At 39.5% G+C, this 24,321-nt stretch overlaps 1 protein-coding gene across 1 annotated transcript in view; it reads right to left on the bottom strand.

Annotated features, from left to right (window-relative positions):
• Window positions 1-24,321, bottom strand: part of msraa (methionine sulfoxide reductase Aa) — a 40,027-nt gene that overhangs the window by 9,136 nt on the left and 6,570 nt on the right. Inside the window, exons 2-5 of the mRNA XM_023430177.2 lie at window positions 10,932-11,000; window positions 9,855-9,974; window positions 3,652-3,756; window positions 1,290-1,396 (exon numbers count right to left, since the gene is read on the bottom strand). Of these exons, the coding sequence (XP_023285945.1) occupies window positions 1,290-1,396; window positions 3,652-3,756; window positions 9,855-9,974; window positions 10,932-11,000 (401 nt within the window). The remainder of the gene's footprint in view (window positions 1-1,289; window positions 1,397-3,651; window positions 3,757-9,854; window positions 9,975-10,931; window positions 11,001-24,321) is intronic.

The following is a 24,321-nucleotide window of genomic DNA, read 5'->3' as shown; positions in this document are numbered from 1 at the left end:
GACCTTGTTTTTTTTTGCTAGCAGCTGTTTTTCAGATAAAATTCTGCATTTAAACTAATCAACTGGAGAGTAGCCAATCTGCGTCCTGTTTACACTGGTTTTCAGATGTGTTAGTTAATAAAGAATTCTGTTTGAAAATGCCATTTTAGAATAAAAATGTAGCAGTGTGGACTTGACTTATTCATTTAGCAACTTTATCACACTGTAATGATGTGTTGTAGTTTGATGACAAAATGCTTATCAGTAGATACAGCTACCCTGGACCATGATCCTGCAGTTAGCTGAGCGGCTACGAGCAGCTGTGGAGAGGCCGACCCAGCGACACGGGGCTCTCCTGGTGGTTCAACTGACAAACGTGCTTTGTTTTACTGCTAAATGAGATTTTCAGAGTGAAGTGACCATTTTGTACATTTCAAGGAAGAAATCTGATGGTTTATAACAAAATACCTCCTCGAAATGAGATGAGAAAAGTGTCAGTTGCTAGGTAACAGACATAAAAGTTGATAACCAATGTTGAATTGAGTATTTAGGGATTTCCTAACCTGAGATAACGCAGGATGAAGGAAGATAAAATAAAGTAAATCAGGATTTGCTTCTGTATTACCAAATTGAGAAAAATCCAGTTGTAAACTGTTCCTGTGTTAAAGACAAGAAGTTTCTGTTTCTGGATTTCGCTCATGAGACTAAGAGACGAATCCTGCTGAGAGAAACAAGGTTTTAGAGAGAAAAGGAGGGATGAACACATCAAGAAATGGAGAGAAAAATAAGGACCAGACTACACTAGAACAGAATAGAATAGAATAGAAAAGAAAAGAACAGAAAAGAACAGAAAAGAAAAGAAAAGAAAAGAAAAGAAAAGAAAAGAAAAGAAAAGAGAAAAGAATAGAATAGAATAGGAATAATCTCTTCCTCTGCAGTTTCCATGGCAACAAGCCCTGTTGGTGGGATGGTGGTGCAGAAGTCTCAGCAGGAGACAGTTCGAGAGAGGGTGTGTGTGTGTGTGTGTGTGTGTGTGTGTTAACTTGAGAAAAGCTTATGGGTATATATGGTGAATGTTGCATGTACACACACAGACAGATCATTATATTTCTGTATTCATCTGCTGCCGTCAAAAGTGTCTGAGTGTTCCTGTTACAGACTGAAGGATAGGAGGATGTGCAGCAGAGAGGCATGCTGAGAGGCATGAGTCAGAGAAAGAAGAAAGCATGGAGAAGAGACTGATTAAATACAAAGGACAGAAGAGGAGGGTGGACAGGAGAATGGACGATGACGGATTGATAGATATTTACCTTCTGGTATTGATCTTTGGAGGCCAAAGCTTCCTCGAGGTGCTGCTCTGTGTAGGTGTAGATGGCAGAGCGGTACGTTGTCCCAACGTCGTTCCCCTGACGCATCCCTGCACACACACACACACACACACACACACACACACACACACACAATGTGAGTATTGAGATTTGAAGATTTCAGCTGACTCCCCCCTGGCAGAGAGAACATCACATCATCTCAAAACAACAGCTGACAGCATTTCCAAAAATATGACTGGTCTGTCTTGGCAGAACTGAACGCGGTTTTTTTTTCACTGTGATCTGATCATCTCATCATGGATCTTTCCATCATGTCTGTGTCAGCTTGTCCGCCTGTCAACCACAATGTTTGGTTAACTCAAAGGTCTTAGCTGTGATGCTCAATCCCACAATTTGGTCAAAAGTCAATATTTCAGAGTAGAAATGACTTTGGTGACCTTGTGACTGAAATACATTTCTAATACTTTTTAAACCTCCTCTTGTTTCTGGCACAGCTTAGTATTTGATTTTTCTTATCTTTATCCTTGATGTTGTTGTTTTCTTTTCTTCCTTCATTCTATTCTGCTTAGTACCAGCATTTTAATCTCTTCACTTGTCTCATTGTGTTTATGTTTCATGTCTTTATGCTGCAAAAAAAAATCTGAACTGAATTCAAATTCTCAACATCTGTCTTCCCTGTACTTGCTGTCATTAGTATGTTAACATGTAACATCCATAGACTGTGTATAAAGATGGACGTAGCCTCTGTGATGTCACCCACAAGTTTAAGAGCGGTTGTGAAGGTCAGAGTGAGCTGCTCCACCGTTGCCATCTTGGCAGTGCCAGACTTCCCCCCTAACTCCCGGCTAATACAAAAATGGGCAAAGAGGAGGGGCATGAGTGGAGCTGAGACTTCGGTGCATGCAGGTTTATGGCAATCACACGCTCACCCATCTGTCACTCAAAGTAGCCATGCCCTTAATTATACAGAATTTTACACCTTAATAAAACGGTTTAACCATATAAAAATTCACCCCCTGTACAGTTGTCACGACATTACATTAGCTATGGAGACCAAAACTGTTTTTTGTACCAGGCTGTAAACATGTTTATTTCCACTGTAAAGTTGGACATTTTAACATGGGAGTCTATGGGGACTGATTCACTGTCGGAGCCAGACTCTAGTGGTCATTAGAGGAACCGCAGTATTCGGCTTCATTTTTCAGCCCTAGCAGTTGCTGTTTGGTAACATCGTAATTTAACATGTCAAAATGTTTTCTTAACATGCTCATTATGACCATATCAAAATGTTAAAACTAGCCTGCTAACATGATAAATATATGGAATGTTTATCTAGAGCTGCTAAGTCGGGGACAAGTGGACTTGCTTTAGACACTTGAAGATACAGTATCTCACCTCTCATGGCTTCAAGAAACACATCAAACATCCTCATGAATCCAAACTAAGTCCACTTGACCTTGATTTAGCACTGCTAGCATTAACATACTAACTGTACGTTAAGTTTCTCTCATGTATAAGAAGCTAACCATCTGGATGAAAAAATATTCAATCCGCTGCACGATAAAAAGGCTGCCGTCTTTGTTTTGATTCAGAAACAGAGGTGCAACTTTTTGAATTAAAACTTTTTTTTTTATCATTTAGCCCACGGAATATTTTTCATCACCTATGTGACTCAAATATATGCTAATACATGACAGGCAAAAACTGGAGCTAATGCGGCTGCTGAGAAGATGGCTAAAGATAGCTTTCTAACAAGCTGCTGTAAGGATTCAGTGTAAGGCATCGCTAAACCCAAGCTGCGGTTGATGCTGATAAAAGTTGAGCCATGTCTGAGAATTTCAAGTTGAATCTGTCAAGGTAATTTGTGTTAAATTTGGTAAAAACTTCTGGTGCCACCTTTAAGTCAAACTTGATATGTTATGCCCACTGGCGATAACAACATTGTCTCTTCATTTTTTCCCATCCAACAAGTTGTTTCCTGGTGTGTAATGAGCACTGCAGCCTCACCGCTTGCAAAGCAACGGACCGTTTATCTCATTCTCCTAAAGATTTCCCTGAAGGGTGTCGTAAGAAACATATGAGATGAGGTAAAATATTGATGATTTATTATACTGCAGCAAAATCTTGGTGAAGCTGCCAGTGTAACTCTGTTCTTACTCAGGTTAATGAACTCTGGATTGCCATTCAAACCATTATTGTTGTTGGTGCTGGTGAAAAGACCAGACAAATATATTTACACTTTTACCTGTCTCTCTTTCAGGCACATTTTCATTCTGTTTATCAGTAAAAAAAACAAACAAAAGGTTTACTGTAGTTATGAGTGTGGCTGTGGGTGAGGCTGTACCTTGAGTCGGGTTGTGGCTTTCCCAGAAGACTTTGAGCAGGTTGGGGAAGCTGATCTGGTCTGGATGGAAGACAACTCTCACCACCTCAGTGTGGCCTGTCTTACCTGCAAGATGTGAGTTTATGTGTTTAGATCAGAGAACAGCTATTCACAGCTTGTAAACCTTCTACTATTTAACCTTCAAGGTACAATACATAAGATTTGTACTGGCGCATTGTATGAAAATGAGTATAAAACATTTCTGTGGGTGAATATAAAAGAATTCATAGCCATCCCTTTGAAAACAGTCTCAACTCAAGGTCTACTCACTCGCTTCTTACAGGCCTTTAACCTGTCACAGATACTGTGTCTCAAACTGGATACTTCAGTCAGTACAGTACACTGTGTACACAGTTATTCACTGGCACAGGACATCATCTCAACAGAATAGTGTTGTCCCTTGTCAAACACTGCCGTTGTGCACGATCGCAACATCTGACTGCGATAGTCGCCTGCTCACTTGACTTAAATTGAATGTTTTACTTTCCTGTGTGTCCCGTGTCATGTGACATGGAAATTAAGCCGCCATCAGTGCCAACAATGTGTCCTCCTTCCTAAGCCACTGTTTTCACAAGTTTGAAAATATGTTGTTGGTCCCTCCCCTTCCACTATGTACCCAAGATAGCGACCGTTGAGGGTGAGAAGTGTCCGCTGTTTTAGACTTACACGTTTGACTGTTTTGAGTGAACCATCCAGGTACTTGTTAATGTGAACGCACTTATGCTCTCTATATAACAAGTGTGAATATGGAAGTTAGCAAATTGAGAAAGAGCAAGAGTCTTCATCACCAGGAAGAGTTTGTTAAGTTGTCGTGGAACTGTAAATGCTCAAACTTTCCATTTTAGGACTGTTTAGTTGAGAAGTCCTAAAACAGTCCTACAGCTCAAACGGGCAAAAGCTCCAGAACATGTAGGTAAGAGGACCTTGAGTTGTGACTGTTATGTCAACTGCTGTTTCCAAAGTCAACAATGAACTGAACTGTCAAGCTCAACTTTTAAGCCAACATGGATAAAAAGTCTTAAAAGTGCTCTAAATAATTGAAAAACTATTACAACTGAGCAACTCAAACTGCTGATGAAGACCAATGTAATATGATCGAAAGCCTGGAAGAAGCAAGTTAAATGGCCCTTGGGTTATACTATTTCCAATGTCAAGAATGCACAAAAGTTCAAAGTTTGAAATTTAGTCAAATTTAATCTGAAAAGTGAAAAATATCCAAAAAAACAAAACAAAACTGGTGCTGTCCTTCAAAAGTCCACATCAGTCCAAGGATAATTTTAATGTTAACAAGCGATGACTCCTGCAGACGGACAGATAGCAGCTGGTGATGGTAATGAGTATGACCTATTACGCTGCACCGTGTTCCCCCTCGTCTTCTCCTCTACTTTCACTCTTATCTCTCTCTCTGTCTTATTACTTTTTTAATATCAGGAGTTATGGATTCCTACAGTAGATATTGGTGAACGGAGACAAAGCAGCGGTCGATATTAAATTAATGCCTCACCAGGCCCATTTCGCAGGAATGAATTCATCTTGGGCAGGATGAGAAATAATGTGGTGGTTGGAACCAGAATAGAAAATAAAGCTGCAGAGAGCGTCTGTCCACTTAATGTACATTTAACTGCAAAATTATCTCACATTCTCGTTATGTCATTATCTCAAGATGAACAGATGACTGTGTTTTTGATAGTTAACCACAAAAAGATCTACTATCACTTTCAGTCCAATGTTCACTCTTGTTTTAACTCTGTTTTGTTCTCCACCAACCGCCAACTACTATGGTTGAGTGACACTTCCCACATTACACATAGACATTTTATATATTTTTATTATATAATTAAAAAAAAAAACAGGCAAAAAAATTCAAATGTTGAATATTACCCAAACACAAGCAGCCATAAAATAACTTTGTCTGAACACATGGAGTCAGAATTGGAAAAAAATACAAACTGACTGCAGAATAAGTAAAGGATGAATCTGAGCATCTGATGTCAACCTTCAGTATGTGATTATTCCTGATTTAACAGCAGAACATTTGCGCACATGGCTTTTATTAAATCACTCCAGCCTTAATCTTTCCTTGAACCAACACACCCAACATCCTGCAGACTGCCACTACTGACGAGACATTCTCAGGAAATTATAAAAACTCCTCCCTTTAGACCAGTCAGTCCTCTCCCAACAAACCTTTGAGAGCTGAATAAAGCAACAGCCTATGTAATGCAAAATACCAACTATTCGCCCTTGTAACCTTATTTTATTTGGTTAATATACTGTGTAATGGATTTGTTTGAGAGTCTAATGCATTACATTTTTTTGTTTTAGATTTCTATGATAAGTAAAACCTTAAGACTTAAGAAAAGAAAGAATTATGTCCAAGTGTTTAACACTTATTTGTAATAAATCATAAATTATTGGAACAGCTTTGTTGGATCCTTGTGTTTAAATGTGCACGCGTCACCAGATGTTCTGTGAGCCGACACACTAGTGTTGTAGTTTTTTCAGCCACTAACAGTAAAAACAAGCATAAATTCCCTGTGACTGTGGAGGAAGACGGCTTTGAAAACAAATAATGATGAACAGAGCGAGTGAGTGAGAGACACAGAGACCAAGACTGCAAATGAGAAAAATAATGAAGAGAGTTGTTTTTAAACCTCGTAATACAGGTTATGTTTTTGTTTTTTTTTTTCAAAAAGAAAAACACATGCAAATTTAATAACCACATTTTGAACCCGCGTTGAACTGAGTGTAAATATTTAACCAACAATGAATATTCAGATCATTGGTTTGTTTCAGTCTCTCGTGAAGATGTGAAGGTGTGAGGAGCACTTCATTTATCCAAGCACCCTGTTTCAATGCTCTGCCAACAGGCTGTGCTAATTAAAAAACACACATCCAGCAGTTCAAACCAGGTTCACATCTACTTCTTGTTATAAAATGTTTGTTGCAGAGACAGTGAGAGCAGGGAAGTTAGTGTTTAAAGAGACCTTGTTTTCATCGGCGGGCTAGTTTGGGATAAAGTCTAACCAGTATATACAAATAAAAGCGAAAAGGGAATGTAGAATATGTAAATGTGTATTAAAACAATATAATTCACAGGATATTCAGAATGTGTATGTGTTAGAAAAATGTATACAGTTAACAGACATCACTCTACATAAAACGTAGGCCTACCAACCTACACACCGGTCTTACAATGAAAGACAAGGGAACAAATGTGCAGCAGATTGAAGGGGGAAGGAAAAGTGGGATAAGTGTCTGTTCCTGCGCAAAGAACTTCTTCTGATCAGAACCTGTCCTAGATTTTCTCCGGCACATAGGAAATACAAAAGTAATCCAGGACTGTTTGCGTAACACATTCGACCATGACTCCAAACAAAGCTGACAAACTCGACCTGTGAGTTTTCTGTGAGCCGCTCCTCCTCTGCTGCACAACCATAACCATAACATCTGCTGCTCAACCTGTGCTCTCCGGCATTTCAGACGTATTGATGCGTTATTTTACCCAGATTGACTGAAAACGACACACAAGAGTAATGCAAGAAAACCGGTCCAACGCATGCTCCGTGGACGCAGTCAGAGGTTTTATTAACAATATCTCTAGAATATTGTTCAAGTAATCACATTCATCATTTAGCCTATAAATGAGATCAAGCTTATGTAAGAAGACATCAAAATTATTCATGTTATTATTCAGTTAGTAGACACATATTTTCAGGCTCTTATTATTAATCACTGTCATCATCACTTTCTTTTTGCTGGCTGGTAGTGAACCACGGTTTATTAATCAACACAGAGACCCAGGTGTATGAAGTGCTGGGTCACAGCAGCAACCAGAGACCACTTGTTGGGCAACGTCCAGACAAAAATCTTTGTCCTGCCATTAGTTGTTACTAACACTTCCACGAATGAATGACTGTTAGCAAATAAAATAATAATAATAAAAAAAAATATATATATTTTAGTTTTACTCAAGTTTTATTTGGAAAAAATCATCTTATATTACATCTCTGTTGGTCAGATCAGTTCGTACTGCCGGTACTTAATGTAAATTCAGGTCTCTCTTGAAAATGAGATTTGAATAAATAAACTTGGTCTCTTTACACATGTCTGTGTAGATAAATAGCCAGTCACCAGCATTATTAGATTTAAGTCCAAGCTGCATGCTTATAGACTCACTAACGCTGATGAGGTTTACTTACTCCTTAAAGTATTGTAATTAGGTATCGAGTGATGAGACATTTTTCGATCCTGGATAGCATCAAATCAATTCCCACTCAGCCATTGTGACTGTATTTTGCAGTTTCAAATACTAAATTACCTGTTTCTACAATTGGTTGACTGCTAATCTTTGTGTTGTCCAAGTGTTTTGCTGTAATCACTGCTAGGCAAATGTTTTTATTTTAATGTGATGCAGGTGGATCCTGTGTAAATTCAGCGTTAAGTTGTGTTTATGTGGCATATATGGTATTTATCTGTATTTGCCCTCTCACTTGTAGCTGTATTATTTTATAAATAATAGGCGCTTTATTTTGTATCTTCACAGAAACCCAATTCAATTTAATGCACTGTTTTATTTTTATCTATTTATTTTTATTTATTTAGGCAACACGCACAAGAGCAGCTGTGTGTAAATAAGCCATGGGCTTACGCTGCTGACTCAGCGCGGTTCCTCAGCTGGCAGTTATACCCTGATTGTAAAGTCATTGTTTCTTTTATTCTTTCAGGTCTGTAAATGTCACCTAAAGCACCTTCATAGTTTATTTGTTGATTTTGTTGTATTGTGCTTTGTTAATGTATATTATTTGTGGACGTATGGTAATGGCATATTTTGATGCAACCGTCAGGATGTTAATGTAGTTCCTCAATGTTTTAAGATGTTATTTCAGTAATGTGTGGGATCGAAGCCGTGACAACATCGTAATCAGGAGTGTAGAGACTGTGATGGTCGGTGGTGCTGGTTTACTTTTGTCTAAATATTCTGAATTGTTTAAGGACTGCTGTTTGGATAATCGAGCTAAACCAGCTGAGTTGCTAATGGCAGTTGTCACCCGTTGCCATAGCAATATCGCATAGGATCAAATTACACTGTAAATATGGACAAGGGACACTGTATAAATGATTTGAGTAGTTAGAAAATATATAGGAAATATGTATTTTAACTTGTAAGACTGAAAGTGGAATCTTTGGATTAATTAATTGTTTTCTATAAGAATATATTAATGCTAAGAATTGTACAGAGAATGAGTTTTTGATTATTTGTTTTTTGATATATTAGGATCAGGCTAATAATTCCTGGAGATATTTAGGGAATGTTTATTATTTTTGGATAGGCTACTGTGATTTTGATATATTTGTTCTGAGTCAGATGAGTTGGCAGTTACAGCCTGACAGTAAAGCCACTGAAGACCAGCGCAATTGTTGTTTCTTTTATTCTTTCAGAATAAAAGCACCCTCTTTCTTTAAATGTAGTCATCCTGAGTCCAGTGTGATTCGTGGGACTGCTGTGTGTTTTCCTGCAGTTCATTCTGTTATTTCCCAAAACACTTGTCTCTGTATGTTTATGAAGCAGATTTTGTAGAAAAATAGTTTCTCAAAATGTTCAACTTGCTTGCACTCTTGTTTATGTCATCTCATCTTTTTCTGTTTTGTTATCACCATCATTGAATTGAAGTTTTATTTGAGAATGTTTTCACAGTTGCTTCCAATAAAACTATTAAAATCCACCTGCTGTCTTCAACATTTGTGCTTAAGGGCAGGAGACATTTCGTTTTAATCAATCAACCGAACTTTTCAGGCTGTTTGACAGGAATTTGTTTTTGCTGTTCTCAGCGTTTGGACGAATACAGATAAGTTCGAAAGTAGGAGAGACAGCTGGTGATGCAGGTGTAACGATGGATTCATTACTGGCTCGGTGCAGGAATCACTGGGAGGTCTGGACACGCATCACACAGAAATACACAAACTCACACACAAACACAGTCTGCTCAGAGTGGTCAGGCATCAATAGCAGCCTAATCCATGCCCCAGTATAATAGGGCCTGGGGGAAAATGATTCACCCTTCTGTTTATGTGTCTTGTTTTTCGACAGTCTATTGACTTTTAGTAGACACCGCACTGCCCGGTGCTCTATTTGAGGGCGTGTATCAGTGTGCAGAGGTTACCTGTGCAGACTTCGTTGTAGGTGGGGTTGGGTGTGTATCCTCCGGAGTAGCCCACCTGGGTGGAATAAACCCCTTTTTGTCTCCAAAACTTCCTCTCCGCTCCCCAGAAACAGCCCATGCCTTCATGACAAGAAAACCAAACTATGTCAAACAAACCCCGCAGAACTTTCACAGACAACAAGACGGAAACATTCAGCACCTTTCACCGCTAATTGTTTTCTGTTGACAAAAAAATACGCACAAAGGTTCAGATATGGGTAAATTTGATTTGAATATTAACAAGGACAGCAATGGCAGACAAACACACACTGTAAGAGATGCAGCAGCTTTGAAGCAAGACAATGTGTTAAATTTGTACAAATCATGATTTCATGAAAGTGAAATTAGCAACAATATTAACACTGTGATCTTCATATTTGAGCATATTTGAGTCAATGTAAGGAGTGACAGCCTAAACAGATTAAACAGTGCAGTGCCTGAGATATGCACCGTTACCTTAATTTAGCTAAATCTAAATTTAGCTAAAACGTCAAGTCACATTAATGCTGCCAAGATCATCCCTGCTTGAGTTAAGATGGAGACAGAACATAAGCAGCAAGATTTTATTAAGCACACAATTTATGTGGAGTCTATAGAGCAATAAAGCACAATGTATACCAAATAAATAAATACACAATATCTATAGAAAAAAAACAACAAGTTGGGAGTCTGTAGGAAGTAGGAAGTTCCACAACGATCAGATATTTGACATTTACAGGCTGGAACCAGTGGTTCCTTACGGTAGACGAGAACCTGACGGAGCTCAGCTCAGAGAAGGTTAAGGCTAAAATAATAAGATAAATAACAACCTACACATAAATGGATATATAAGATTTCATATTACAGCAGAGCAGGTGGGTACACCAGCATTTACAAATCTTTGGCTTGTAGCTTCTTGGAGCTTTTAGCAGCAGCTTCATCTGACATTATAAAGATGCTGTTAGTCTCTGCCTTTTCTGGAGCAAGGCCACAGTTTCTCAACACATACAGTATGAGTGAGCGGGTTGAGCGTTCCTACAGAGGTCACATGACACTTACCAAACATGGCCATCTCTGTCCCCTCTGGGAAAGGTGGAACAGTCTTGTTGCCGTTCACATCGTGTTTGGCTGCAGGAGAAAGAAACAGAGTTTGTGCACGTTAAGGTAAGATTAAGAATAAAATTATACGCAAACGTGTCCGTAAAAGCATAATCCACCACTACAACATATCAGCTTTTACTCATTACAAAACAAGATGTCTTTTTCTGCTTCCAGTAAAAATGTTGTTAATATATCTTAACGTTAGCTGTAAGGGTTTATTCATTGGATTTGTAGCAAGCTACAACTGCTACGTAGCTCTGCTTATACTAATTTAGGCCTTAGAAGGATTGGTCTGGAAATGAATGCTAATATTTTTTGGTCACTATCTTTTCAAATAGTTGCTTAAATTGTATAAAAGTTCAGTTTTCCTCAGGAATTGTAAACTTGTCAGGGTGTAAAAGCCTCTGAAACAGCACTAAGTTCTCTCTCCATACTCCAACACACCGTTAAATTCTCCCACACCCCAAAGGAATGATTTCAAGCAGCTGATAAGCCACATTAATAACACTGCCTTTTTAATCCTCTGGAGTCTGAGGCTTGTCAGCCACTTTAGAGAAAGTCTGACTTGCCTTGACATTTTTATAAATTTCACCTTTTTAAAAACACATTGATCCTGAAGTGCTACATGTGCTTATATTCAGCACAAACTCAGCACCAACAAACAGAATAGTAAGAATGTCAATCTATTTTTGTTGAAATCAGCTGTAGACATGTGGTGCTGAAATACTGTAGAAAACACATTTTAAACAAACTTTCGAGCTCTGAACCTTGTAAACGTCAGTGCTGATTACACATAGGTGATTAAATCATTCAGAAAATATCATTTGGTTTGGCAACAAAACTGTTAGAACTTTGGAGTGGAGGCATTTTTTAAAGCCAGTGTCCGACAAAACAAATATTGATGAAGCACATGACAAAAAAAGAGAGAAGAGACAATAAAGGCCTTTTTTCCAGTTTATTGAAAATGCTGTGTTCAAACCCAAACACAATAAAAATGTGATGAATGGATAAAGTGCAATTACATTAACTTACATGGATAATACAACATTTTACCAACGTCTGACACAAGAATGAATAAAAGTTCAATCTTATCTTTATCCTATAATTTTCAGTCCTGATGTTTCTGTGTGGTTGAAGGCAAAGGTTGACATCACATACTTCACATGTACTTCCACAGGGTTTTTGTTTGCTTTCCCCGCATGCATCCTGCAGCACACACAGGTCCACAGGTCTTATGTGGAGCGGTGGCCTTCATCCTGCAGTCACCGACATGCTCAGCCACCAGGAACCATGAACACCACCGGCTGGCTTTGCAGGGGTCCATCCTTGAGTCAACGCTGAAAATGGTGCCGTTCTTCCTCGCTGTCCTCACCATTTTCAGAGGAAGTTGCGGTCATCATCGTCGCTCACGTCAGCGATCAGGCTCGGCTGCAGCAGCAGAGAACCGTCTGTGTGCCTTCTTCCTCAGTCAGTGTAAAAACACCCTGAACACACTCTTGTTTATAGGGGTCAAATTGGGCGTTTTCAGTCATTGTCTTGCCTTGTAATGACCCTATAACGCCTGCAGAATTACCACACAGTTGCCTTATCAATAGCTCTATTCAACCATCAACAGCTGCTTTCTGACTCATAGACTGAGATGTGCATGTTGTTCTTTTTATTCCTCTCACATAGTTCTACAACATTAATTCACTCTCTAACCATATACATATTAAAGTAGACTGCTGAAGGTTTCAGGGGATGTTTTTTTTATGTTTCTAGGACAAAAACTCGCTGAGTTTTCAAAGCGATTTGGCAAAATTTCTGTTTCATACCACTGTTGGGATTGTGGACCCCAGAGGGCTGCACCAGCAAAAGAATACAAACTACAGCACTGAATTCACATTAGTGGTACACATACACACACACACACACACACACAGTGACCCACTTAAACAGTGGAGAGCAGCTCTGCATAATTTCATAGCAGCTGCATTCACTCCAATCAGCACAGAGCCAGAGGTGCATGAGGACCATTTGAGGCCGCCCAGCCACCTGGCTGAGCTAACACGCATCAGCGTTAGCATGCTTGAGGCTGTGGGTGCGCGCATGTGTGTGTGTGTGTGTGTGTGTGTGTGTGTGTGTGTGCGCATGAGTGAGTGGATGTGTGTAAGTGTGCAGATGGCTTGCTGTACAAGGCTGTGGGGGAGGGAGATGGATTAAAATAAATGGAATGGGGCAGAGGAGGACAAGGATGAACCCAACATCTGGATCCTCCTGCTCCCTTACATCCTCGCCCTTCTTTATACACACACACACACACACACACACACACACACACACACACACACACACACACACACACACACACACACACACACTCTTCATGCATGGTAACATAATTGTCATGAGGGGCAGCATGCCTATAGACAAAAGCAGCCAGATGGATGGTGCCAACCCATCAGCAGCACTCCATCATCAGTTTGAATTTAACATTTTGTACTGAAGATTATTTCAGAACAGACACAAAAACACACACACGTCATCTGAGGCACTATGAGTCGTCCTTGTTAGTCTGATTACGCGAGCAGCTTCACGTCCTGCAGCGAGTGTCAGCGCGACTGTTTGACAGACTTCAGAGACACAATCTCATCTTCCTCTTCACTGTGAGGGAGGAAGGTTTGGAGCTGCAGCTACTTCCCGTCTTGATTGACTGTTGGGGAGGAAATGACTGCAGCTCCTCACCCTCAGTCGCTTTTCAGTCCTGTTAATTTAGCCTCCATCGTACAGTAGAACTATTGTTAGTGTTGTCACACAGTGCACGCTAAAATGCTCCAGTCCACTGCACTGAAGGAGGCAGAGACATCCAATCAACTTGGATAAAAAAATATTAAAATGGGGTAAATCCTTCAATTAAACTTAATGAAATACTTTTTTTTTTAATAGCACGTGTCATTAGGGTATCGTTCAAAAATGTTCAATATTGGTACTGATATTGATGCCCATTCTTAACAATAAAACAATTTCATCAAATCCATTTTAACATAAAGAAAATGATGATACATGTGACGGTACAAATTTAAGTTTTACTTACACACTCTTTACACACTCAAACATGTCACTGTAAATAAACAGCCAATCATCAGCATCACCAGCATTAGATCTTGGTCCAAGCATGCTGCATGCTTATTGGCTGACTGAAGCTGGTGAGATTTATTCAATAAAATTAAAGAAACGTGTCATAATAAGAAAAAAAATAAAAAAACATAAGAATAAAATACAATTCATTCATTCATTTAGCATTTTTTTGTGTCAGTTTGTGCAATTTTTATGATAAATGTGTGCAACTACTTGTTTTTCATGTTTTCATTTTACTGAGAGTATTACATCTAAAACAGATTGCTGTTGTCTTTCGGTGGACAAAGTTTTTTTGATTGTGACATTGAGTGTCTTATTGAAAAGGTTTATCTAAATTGATGCTATTAATTTTCTGTCATATGTACAGTTCCTTGACATGTTGGCCATTTATGATATGATAGATTCCTGTGTTTCAGCTGAGAGTCACCATCATTGAGATACAGTTTTCACACACTCACAAACTACAATGAAATTCAAGGATAAATGCTGAATACCTGGAGTTCATGGATGAATTCAAACTAAGCTTCACTCCAAAAAGCATCAGCCTTCTACAACCTGTGCATCTACATGATCTTAAATGAAAATTTAAGCTCCACCATCTTGATACTGTTACAAATACTCTTCCTCCTCTTTCCACCTCCTCTCACATTATCTTCTGTGTGTGTTAGTAATGGCTGCCTTCAGGGACAAGCGAAGGCATGTTCATTACTCGCCCCACACACACACACACACGCATGCACGCACGCACGCACCCACGCACGCACACACGCATGCACCCACACACACACACACACCCATGCGCACACACACACACACACACACACACACACACACACACACACACAGAGATAAACAATTTAAATGTAAATGTCAGTGGGGGGAAGACAATAAGTCCAGACAGAATACTAATGAGTGTAACAGCTCTGTGTGTGTGTGTGTGTGTGTGTATGTGTGTGTGTGTGTGTGTGTGTGTGTGTTTACAGAGAACAAGATAAAAAAATAAATAAAACAAAAGCTGCTAGCAGAAGATGCAAATCATCTGTCATCTATTTCCTACTGTACTTCTAAAGAAATGTATGTTCTGAAATATACACCTTTGTCAGATAATGACTGTTGGTATAACAGTAGAACACACACCCACACATTTGTATAGCTATCTCTGTGGGGACCCGTTGTTGACATAATGCATTCTCTACTCCCTTACCTGAACCTCAACCATCACAACTAAACACCAAAGCCCAGAACCAAGTCCTACCTCTCAAACAGCCCTGCGTTTACAGTGTCTCTGATCTGAAAGACATCACAGCAGGAAAAGAGGTAAAAATGACTGTGTTCACCCGGCTGTTGTGTTTACATCACTTCTGATTGGAACCGGAGCCGATAAATACCCGTGTTTACTGCAGAGTCATGTGACCCAGGTGTGAATGGTGACTGAGTAGCAGTAGAGTAGCAGTAGAAATAAAATCCTCATGACACCCATCTCTATCGACTGAGCCCAAAGATGTGAAATACACCTTACTAACACCTTTAAAGTTCACTGACTTCCCCTGGAGGATGTTGGACAAGGGAGAGTCTCCCCATCACATTCAATAGCACCAACACTGCGCAAGACCCTGCACCAACCGACCAGGATCCCTCACTGGCTTCCCACCAATGAAAACCACCAAAAAGTACAAAACTATCGGGTCTTTTGAGATTGTGAGTGTGAATTTTCCCCACCTGCATTTCCTGCTTTTGTTTTCAAACTCCCTCTGTTGCACTTTTGTCTTAGATTTGTTCAGACCAGCATCCAGAAAATTAACTAAGTATGAAATGAAAAATGGTGACACAAAACATATGAGGCTAAAACGAGGGATAAATAATTTCCCAAACACATGAAAGAGAGAGATAGAAAATGAATACCTCAACAACATTCATTAATATTCTACACTTATCTTGTCCTTCAAACACACACTAACACACACACACACATATTCTGTATATACAGCAGCATTTTTCTGGAGAGTAATTATTTCAAGCAGCGCTCCTTTGAAATGCCGGTTCTCGTGGTCGCCTTTATCTTGCTGGGGATGATAACAACGCCTCTTGTTGATTAATTGAATTCATATTCTTTTGTGAGGTCGAATGCAACTCTGTGTGTGATTGTGAGAGAGAGAGAGAGAGAGAGAGAGAGAGACTCAAGAGTTATTGTACTTTCACAGCATTGTTTAACCTTGCATTAGCATTCTAAGCAGACTAAAGTCACAGAAATATTGAGGATGCGCATCTAAAAAACAGGCTGCGCAACTGCCACTTCTGCTAAAATACTACATATTACAGACACTCAGACTTAAGGAGGATGGTTAAATCAGACCTCCAGGTATAATCCCAGACGATAAAATGTCGTCGCTTAAATAGAGGAAGATTTATTTTTCTCTCCATGAGCAGAATCCTGTTTGTTTCAACTGCAAAAACCAGTTTGCAACTGTTTGTACTGACAACTAATTTTCTTTTATTTGGCAGTAAAAAGCAGTGAAAGAGGTTAGAAAGCACTTCAGGACACTTCACATCAAACAGCGAGCCACTTCATTTTAGGCCCACTGTTTGTGTGTTTGTGTGTGTGTGTGTGTCCATGTGTGTGTGTGACTAACCAGCCTGCCTCCCAGACTCTTCTCCAGCTCTGTAAATCCTGTCACAATAATAAACCTGATCACAGAACAGGCCTTTATCCATGGTGACATTTGTGGCACACACACACACACACACACAAACACACACACACACACACACACACACACACATTAGTGCTGCTCTATTTCAGCTCAGGCCTACATGTGTGTGAAGGCAGGCAGAACTGCTCCAGAATCAGCCAATCAGCACTCAGTGTGCACTCTGTTTTATGTGCGTGTCCTTTCATCACATCCTTCATCACTTTTTAATTTTCTGTCGAGAGACGACTGGAACAAACAGAAAGTGATTAAAAAAAACAAGATAAAGGCAAAAATAAACAGGTCGGCAGTGAGTATGTTTTATACCTCATCATCACGAGGATTTAGATTATGTGACTTTGCATCTTAAAGATTGACATCAGCCTAAAGAAAGAGGAGAGGTTCACTATGTTTCTTCCTGTAAGAGATAAACCAGGAGACAAAGTGTCTCTACATCACATTGCACACAAAGCTCAGTGTGAACAAAATGCTGAGTCAAGCTCCTGCATCACAGTCTTAAGATTACATCCACACCAGACAAACCACACTCCAGAAAAATGTTTTAGCTTTGAATAACAAGCGATCCAGACTAATACACCTGAAAACGCATACCTGAGCAATCAAGTAAACTGGGCATGCATGAGCCGGTATAAACAGGAAGCAGATTGTCTGCTCTCTACTTTAGTTTATTAGCTGCAAAAATACTGCAAGCGAGGAACAAGAAACACAGCTGCAGTGTTAAAATGTAGAACTGAACTCCTCAACAACTGATAACAAAAACAACATGGTCACTAACACTTGTATTTCATCATCATGTTGTATTCACCACTGGTAGTCAAGGCTGATGAGAGCCAATCAGGGAGCGACCATAGACGTCTACATCATTGTTTCCAAAAGTCTCCGTTTTCACAACCCTGGAGTTTTCAAACTAAAATGGGGCCAGCAGTATTTCTAAAAGTCTAAATTTTCAGTGCTAGAAAACTGTGGAGTAGTGAGGCGAAAACTTAGTCAAAGAGATACGTTTTAAAATGAAAATGTAATAGCGTGGAAGTAGCCTCAGGGTTTGTAGTTCTCTCATCTATTTTTGGATGGAGCGGCCACAGTCCAGTGCTACATCCACGGACATCCATGACTGACTGAGTGAGTTATAGAGTTACATCATTAGATGTTGCTGTTTCAAAATGATTTGGTGCCAACCTTTTAAATTACATCATCAGAGGCGTTTACAAAAGATCTATAACAGTTTTCACGTTCTGACCTCTTCAGCACCTAGCAACACATTTAACCACTGAAGGGACGAACCTACGTTTAAGGAAGAGAGTTGCCAGTAATTCCCCAAGAGGCATACCTCACTATGCAATAGTTAGTCAATTAGTAAATGAAGACACAACTATTTTCTTAATCAAATGTTTTTTAAGCAAATATTCCCTGTTTCTGGCTTCTCAAATATAAGGGATGCTTTGAATATCATTGGATTTTGAACTGTTGTTTTGAATGACATCACATTGGTTTGTGAGGAAATAATAATGGCTGTTTTTCAACATTTGCTGTCATTTTCTAGACAAAGCGACTAATCAGCAGATTAATCGATAATGAAAATAATAGTTGGATTCATATGTATACACTTTATATTTATAATCCATCCAATGGTTGTCAGGATTCTTCAGTCTGAACCAAACTGAAGTGATATTACCATTGCTAGCATGGCTAAAAACATTCACTCATAAAGTTTAATTCACATTATGGCAAAACCATGACGTGAATATTAAGAACCAACAGACCAGACAAGACCAGGGTGTCCCGGCGCTGCCCAGACCAGGAGAGGAGCTACGACCGGGGCTGAACATACAGGGCTCCCCTTTCTCTTCCCCCTGGAGCTCCAGACCTGACAGTGATAAATGAACACTGCAGCTAATGTCTGGCTAGGGGAGATTGGAGAGTCCACACACACACACACACACACACACACACACACACACACAAGATTGCCTCAACTGCACTGCAATTAAATCTACAAAGTAACCTCCCCCCACCCTCTCCTCCTCTGTCTCTCTCTCTGATTGCCTGGTTTCTTCATCCTCCTCCTGCTCCCCCTTTCTTATCATCTTCCCTTTAACATCTCCCTCCTCCACCCATCCCTCTCTCCATTTATTTCTCTCTGCTACGGTATCTCCCTCTCCCTCCGCCTGAGCCTCTCAATCAGCTGCTCTGATTGCCATCGTCATTTTTATTACTGCTCATCATTACAGCCATCAGTGTTATCCGTACTGTTCTGCTGCTCGTCTCACAACACACACACCATGTCAAGGCAGCTGTGTCTTCGCTGCTCAATCAAAAACATGCATGTCGTCATAAAAACACAAAATGTTTCATAGCCTTCAGCAGGCTACAGATGTCACAGACAAAGTTGTATGTAAATGTGTTGGACAAAATATTAGAAAACACCTGAAACGATTAGTTGATTAATCAATTTGTTGATCAAAATCAGCAATTATTTTGACAATCAATTAAAGTTTTCAAACAAAAATGCCCAAAATGTACTGGTGTCAGCTCCTAAAATATATCAAATCTTCAACTCAATTTAAAGACCTTTTTTGCTAATTTTTGACATTTCATTGACTCAATGATTACTCGTTAAATTGTGAAAATGATTGTCAATTTAATAGTAATTGTGCAAGAAATCCAGCCTTGCAATTAGAAACAAAACATTGAGCCAAAGTTGCTAAACTGATCCAAGATTGACCCAGAACGCAAAAGTGGACTGGCTAAAATGTGGTGGACAAAATATTGGAATCATCAGAATGCAGCCTAAAAGATGATGACAACCAAAATAACACAGTTTACCTAATAAGTGAATGTCATAAGCTTCAGGGCAGGGTTTAAAATTCATTTCTAGAGCTGCAATGATAAACTGCTTAATCAATTTGTTGATCACCAGAATATAAATCGGCAACTATTTTTAAGTTAAGTAAAGATGCAAAACATTTACAGGTTTCAGCTCCTCAAATATATCAAATGTATCTCAGTTTGCTGGTTTACTTATCTTTTATGATGGCAAACTGAATATCTTTGGGTTTTGGACTGTTTGAACTGAACAATTACTCATTTAATGGAGAAATCATCAATCAATAATTGTACCCAGAAATCTCCATACTCTCCAGCTTCACAATTAGGAACAAAACATGGAGCCACATTTGCTGAACTGATCCAAAATTGACCCAGAATTCAAAAGTGATTTGGAAAAACTTGGTAGTAGTGTCCTAAAAAAATACATTTCTTCTTAAAATATATATATTTTCAGATGAATGTTTTATTTTATTATTTATACGTTAATGCAACTGTAAGAAAACACTGCTTGAAACCCTGACGGGGTTGTGTGTTCCCTGAGGGTTTGACTCGATCAATCACTCAGCCATTAACAATGAGACAGTGTGTGGTCTGTGTGAGGGGGGAAGGAAATAGTACTTAATGCACTTTGCACTTAAAAGATGGTGGACTGATTGGACCCTTTCAGACGTGGAATCTGTGAAATTGCTGGGTACAACTGTACGTTAAAGTAATGGCTTTGAGGCACTCAAACATAGTGTACAGTATGCCATCATGGAGAACTGTTGGATAGAGCTGTGATGCTAAGCTAATGTGATATTTAGCATCTGGCACAGAAGACTAGGCTGTAAATCATGTTTAATATTCAAACAAGGCCAGAGAATGTTTATCACAACATGTACACAGGCATCAATATATTTATGATGTATTGAGCAGAGCGCTTCTTTTCCATATTGAACACATTCTTCTCTCTTCCCTTGTTAAAAAAAACAAATGGCTCCTGTGTTTAATGCTTAAACCATTTCTACATTAAAAGGCATTAAAGGCTTCTAGTCAGCACTTTAGCAGAGCTATGTTAAGTGGTAAAATGTCATGTTATTTACATGGAAGTAAGGTGGGCAAAAAAAAAGTCCAGTGACTGAGAGTGAAATGAAAAAGATCTGCACTGGAACTATTATAAATAACGGTCGAACCTCATTCAAAATCCCATCGACATTTATAACAAGACTAATAATTTAAAATGCAACTTTGGAACAGCCTTGCCCAATAGTACTTCATGTGGCCCGCTTCATATATTTAGATAAATATCGAATTAGATCTAATATTATCGTTTATTTAATATTTATGTTATTAGCTGCCTATAAGAAACTCCATTTCCCATAAGCCCTAGTTGTTCATGGGCTGAACTGCTTCACTTCTGCTTTCTGTCAGTGCAATAAAACACTCTGAGGTGAAGAAAAGAACTGACTCGGCTCTGCCTCATTGCGTTTTTCACCTTCTCCTCGTCCACGCTTACTGTCATTATTGATTCAGCTTCTTTTCTTGATTCATCGATTAATTAATAAAACATTAGAAAATACTGGAACATGCCCACTGAGATTTTCAACAGTCCAGAGTCACGTCTTCAAATGACCCGTTTTCACCAAAGATTTTCAGTTTATTATCATGTGCGCAGCAACGCTCACATTGGAGAGGCTAGAAACAGTGCATGTTTTTAATGGTCTTTAATGGGACACTTCATTGTGTATTACGTGTCATGTTGTGCCATGTATGACCTTCAAACTCTCTAACGCCTGCTGTATGACACTTTCTTTCCACCATTCTTCACTTTGTCTTCGAACGTTGAACGTTAACATTGAACTGCCTTCTGTTTCTCTCTTTCCCTCCATCTTTTCATCTGTGTAGTCTTCCTGTGCCGATCCACAGGTCTGCCTCATCTCTAATGTCTGTCACATTCACCCCGTCGTTTTGCCCGTCAAGGTTATCAGACCGCTGTGTAAACAACAAAGAGCCCCGCTGATGGAATCACACACAGACACACACACACACATTCATTCATTCGTTCATTCACTGGCATCCCTCTGTGTTGTCGTGGTAACGGCTGTGACAAAGGTAGATGCAGAGTGGCAGCCTGAACCTAATAACCCTGCACAGTCACTTAACATGTGGAGGACATGTGATGGACAACATCAGCCTCATCTGGATTCACCTGATCTGTGAATGTGATACACTACATAGCAAAAGTGATTACGTGATTGTTGAGTATCTCAATTCAAAAACAATGTGCTGCTGTAGCAGCCTCCGCTCTTCTGGTTTCAGATTTGCTCCCATTCAGCCACAACTGCATCAGTGAGGTCAGGGCTCTGCAAGCCAGTCAACAACCATTTCTTTAAAGACCCGACTTTTGATGCTTTAGCATTAAGAATTCCCTGAAGTGGAACTAAGTGTCCACACCCAAACCACAAAAAAGACTAGGCCAAAACAGTGTCATAGGCTATTTGCATTCTGTCCAGTGTCAGCCAGTTTTAGCCCTTCATCTGTTTGCTTCCCTCTTACTGTCTGTGCTCATGGTGGATGCTATAGAGCCCCGATTGATCAGCCACAAATCATGATGGGCCAATTTTCATAAAAAATACGTGATTGGTAGATCGGCATTCATGTTGTGGTCAGCGATCACCTTAAAACTGATCACCTGTGATTAATACTCTGGTGTCTGCGGCTGACAGAAGCACTGTGTGCTGTGTAGTGTAGTCCCGCCTCACCTGTTCACTGCGCCAGCATGCAACAGGACACCAAAACAAAACATGTCAGCCGTGTGGAACTTTTACAAAGTGTGCGAGAGCATATGAGTGTAAAAGCATATGATCTGTGTACAGCGGGACTAAGATACAATGTCAAAAGGCAAAGCAAACCTGGAGCACTTTGAGCTCACAATGCATGGATTAAGTCAGCTGCAACACAGACCTTAAGCACACCTCGGGAGGTGGTCTCAGCTGAGACCTCCCCGAAAGGTGGAGCCCAGTTCACTTCGGTTCTAATTCTATATGTTGGCAACACTACAGGCAGTAAGTGCCCCGCTAATAGAAACTGTTTGCGCCAATTCATTTTGAAAGAGCAAGAGCCAATGAACCTCCAACTCAGTCATGTGGCATTCAGCTGACCAATGGTGGAATTATCATCACTCAGTCAGTCAGTCTGTGACATTTGCAATCATAGGGTTGGCCCCACTGTTGCAGTCCAGCCAAAAAACATGATTGATATGAATTATTAGATTGATTGGAAATATAATGTAGAGAAGATAAACAATGTTCCACTGATTATCTATAGCATGTCCATACACATGTCCAATGCAACATTTTTGAGATACCACAAAGTTATTCAACATTATTGTTACTTTTAAGTATACTTCTCAACATAGAAATGCCAATTTTGTACATCTGTTGGGTTCAACTACCATGTTATCCAAACAGTCTTTACTGGGATTGGCCATGTATTAAGCACATGGTTTGTATCTGTTTTAATAAGGGGGCTAGACGGGGGCTGCAGCTGCTATCATTTCCATTTTTATGACTCGTGATTAATTCTTCAGTCCATCCATTAATCCTTCAGTTGTCACAAACAATGATAAATGGCTATGCAACGTCTTTAAATTGCTTCATTCATCAGAGGAGTGAAAACACACAGATGTTCAATTAACAACTATATGAGAGAAAAGCACATCACATCTGAGAAGCTGTAAGAAGCAAATGTTTGCTATTTTTTACTAAATTACATCTAAGAATTTATCTTTCACTGCAAATCACTCCTACGTTCTCACTGCTTCTGAGCAGCAAAAACAAAAAAGAGGAATCAGTGTGTTCATGTGAAAACATTAATAAAGATACTTTATCTTTAGCAGCTGAAGCTGAGTGGAGATAGTTAATTCCCATAACTTGGACTGTGCCTCAAGTTCACAGCGTGCGGTGCCAGGAAACGACTTATAATTTAACTTGGATTTCCTGAAACTCATGACTCCTGATATTTACGTCAGTCAGTTATTTCTGCAAATATTCACAGTCAAAATGACACGTTCTACAACAGCAAGCTGCATTAATAATGATTTACACCCACAAGTACACGTGCTAATTAAGAGACTTGCACACAGCAGCTGCTGGATGTCTGAACACATCTGCATTAAGCTGTGATGGGGATGACATTAACTTCTTCATTATCTCTTTGTTTTCGCTTATTTCCATCTTGAGAAGGAGGGGAGGGGGAGGTGTAGAGGGCGGGGTAAGATATCAGACAACTACAAGTGTTCAGGTAACATCAGAGGACAAGTTAAAGTTATTCAGACGTGAACCTGAACACAAATCTCAGTGTAGATGTTGAGTTTTGTACAATGTAATAATGTTGCGAGGCCAATGACCAATCAGAGCTGTTGCTACTTCTCTGTGAGTTTCATCCATCTCATTTAGCACACTGGCTGGACGTCTTTAAATCAAAGGTGTGCAGGTGTAGTTTAAGGTGTGACCAAGCTGTAAAGCAGGACACAATTTAGTTCAAAGTAGAATTTAAACACATCACTTGGATTCATATGTTGAGTTCACATATTCCAGACTGGGAAATCAGAGTTGATACCACTTAACAATAACATAGTATTCTGTAGTTATTACATCATTAGAGGCAATTAATAGCATTAATTCAGGTTTTTTGTGTTTTATTACTGAATTAAAACA

The sequence above is a fragment of the Seriola lalandi genome, unplaced genomic scaffold (genome assembly GCF_002814215.2).
Source record: "Seriola lalandi dorsalis isolate HSWRI2012SDOR001 ecotype SW California unplaced genomic scaffold, Sedor1 jcf7180002054901, whole genome shotgun sequence".
Lineage (NCBI taxonomy): Eukaryota > Metazoa > Chordata > Actinopteri > Carangiformes > Carangidae > Seriola > Seriola lalandi.
Note: the sequence above shows the minus strand (reverse complement) of the source record. Positions and strands in the feature narration are given on the sequence as shown.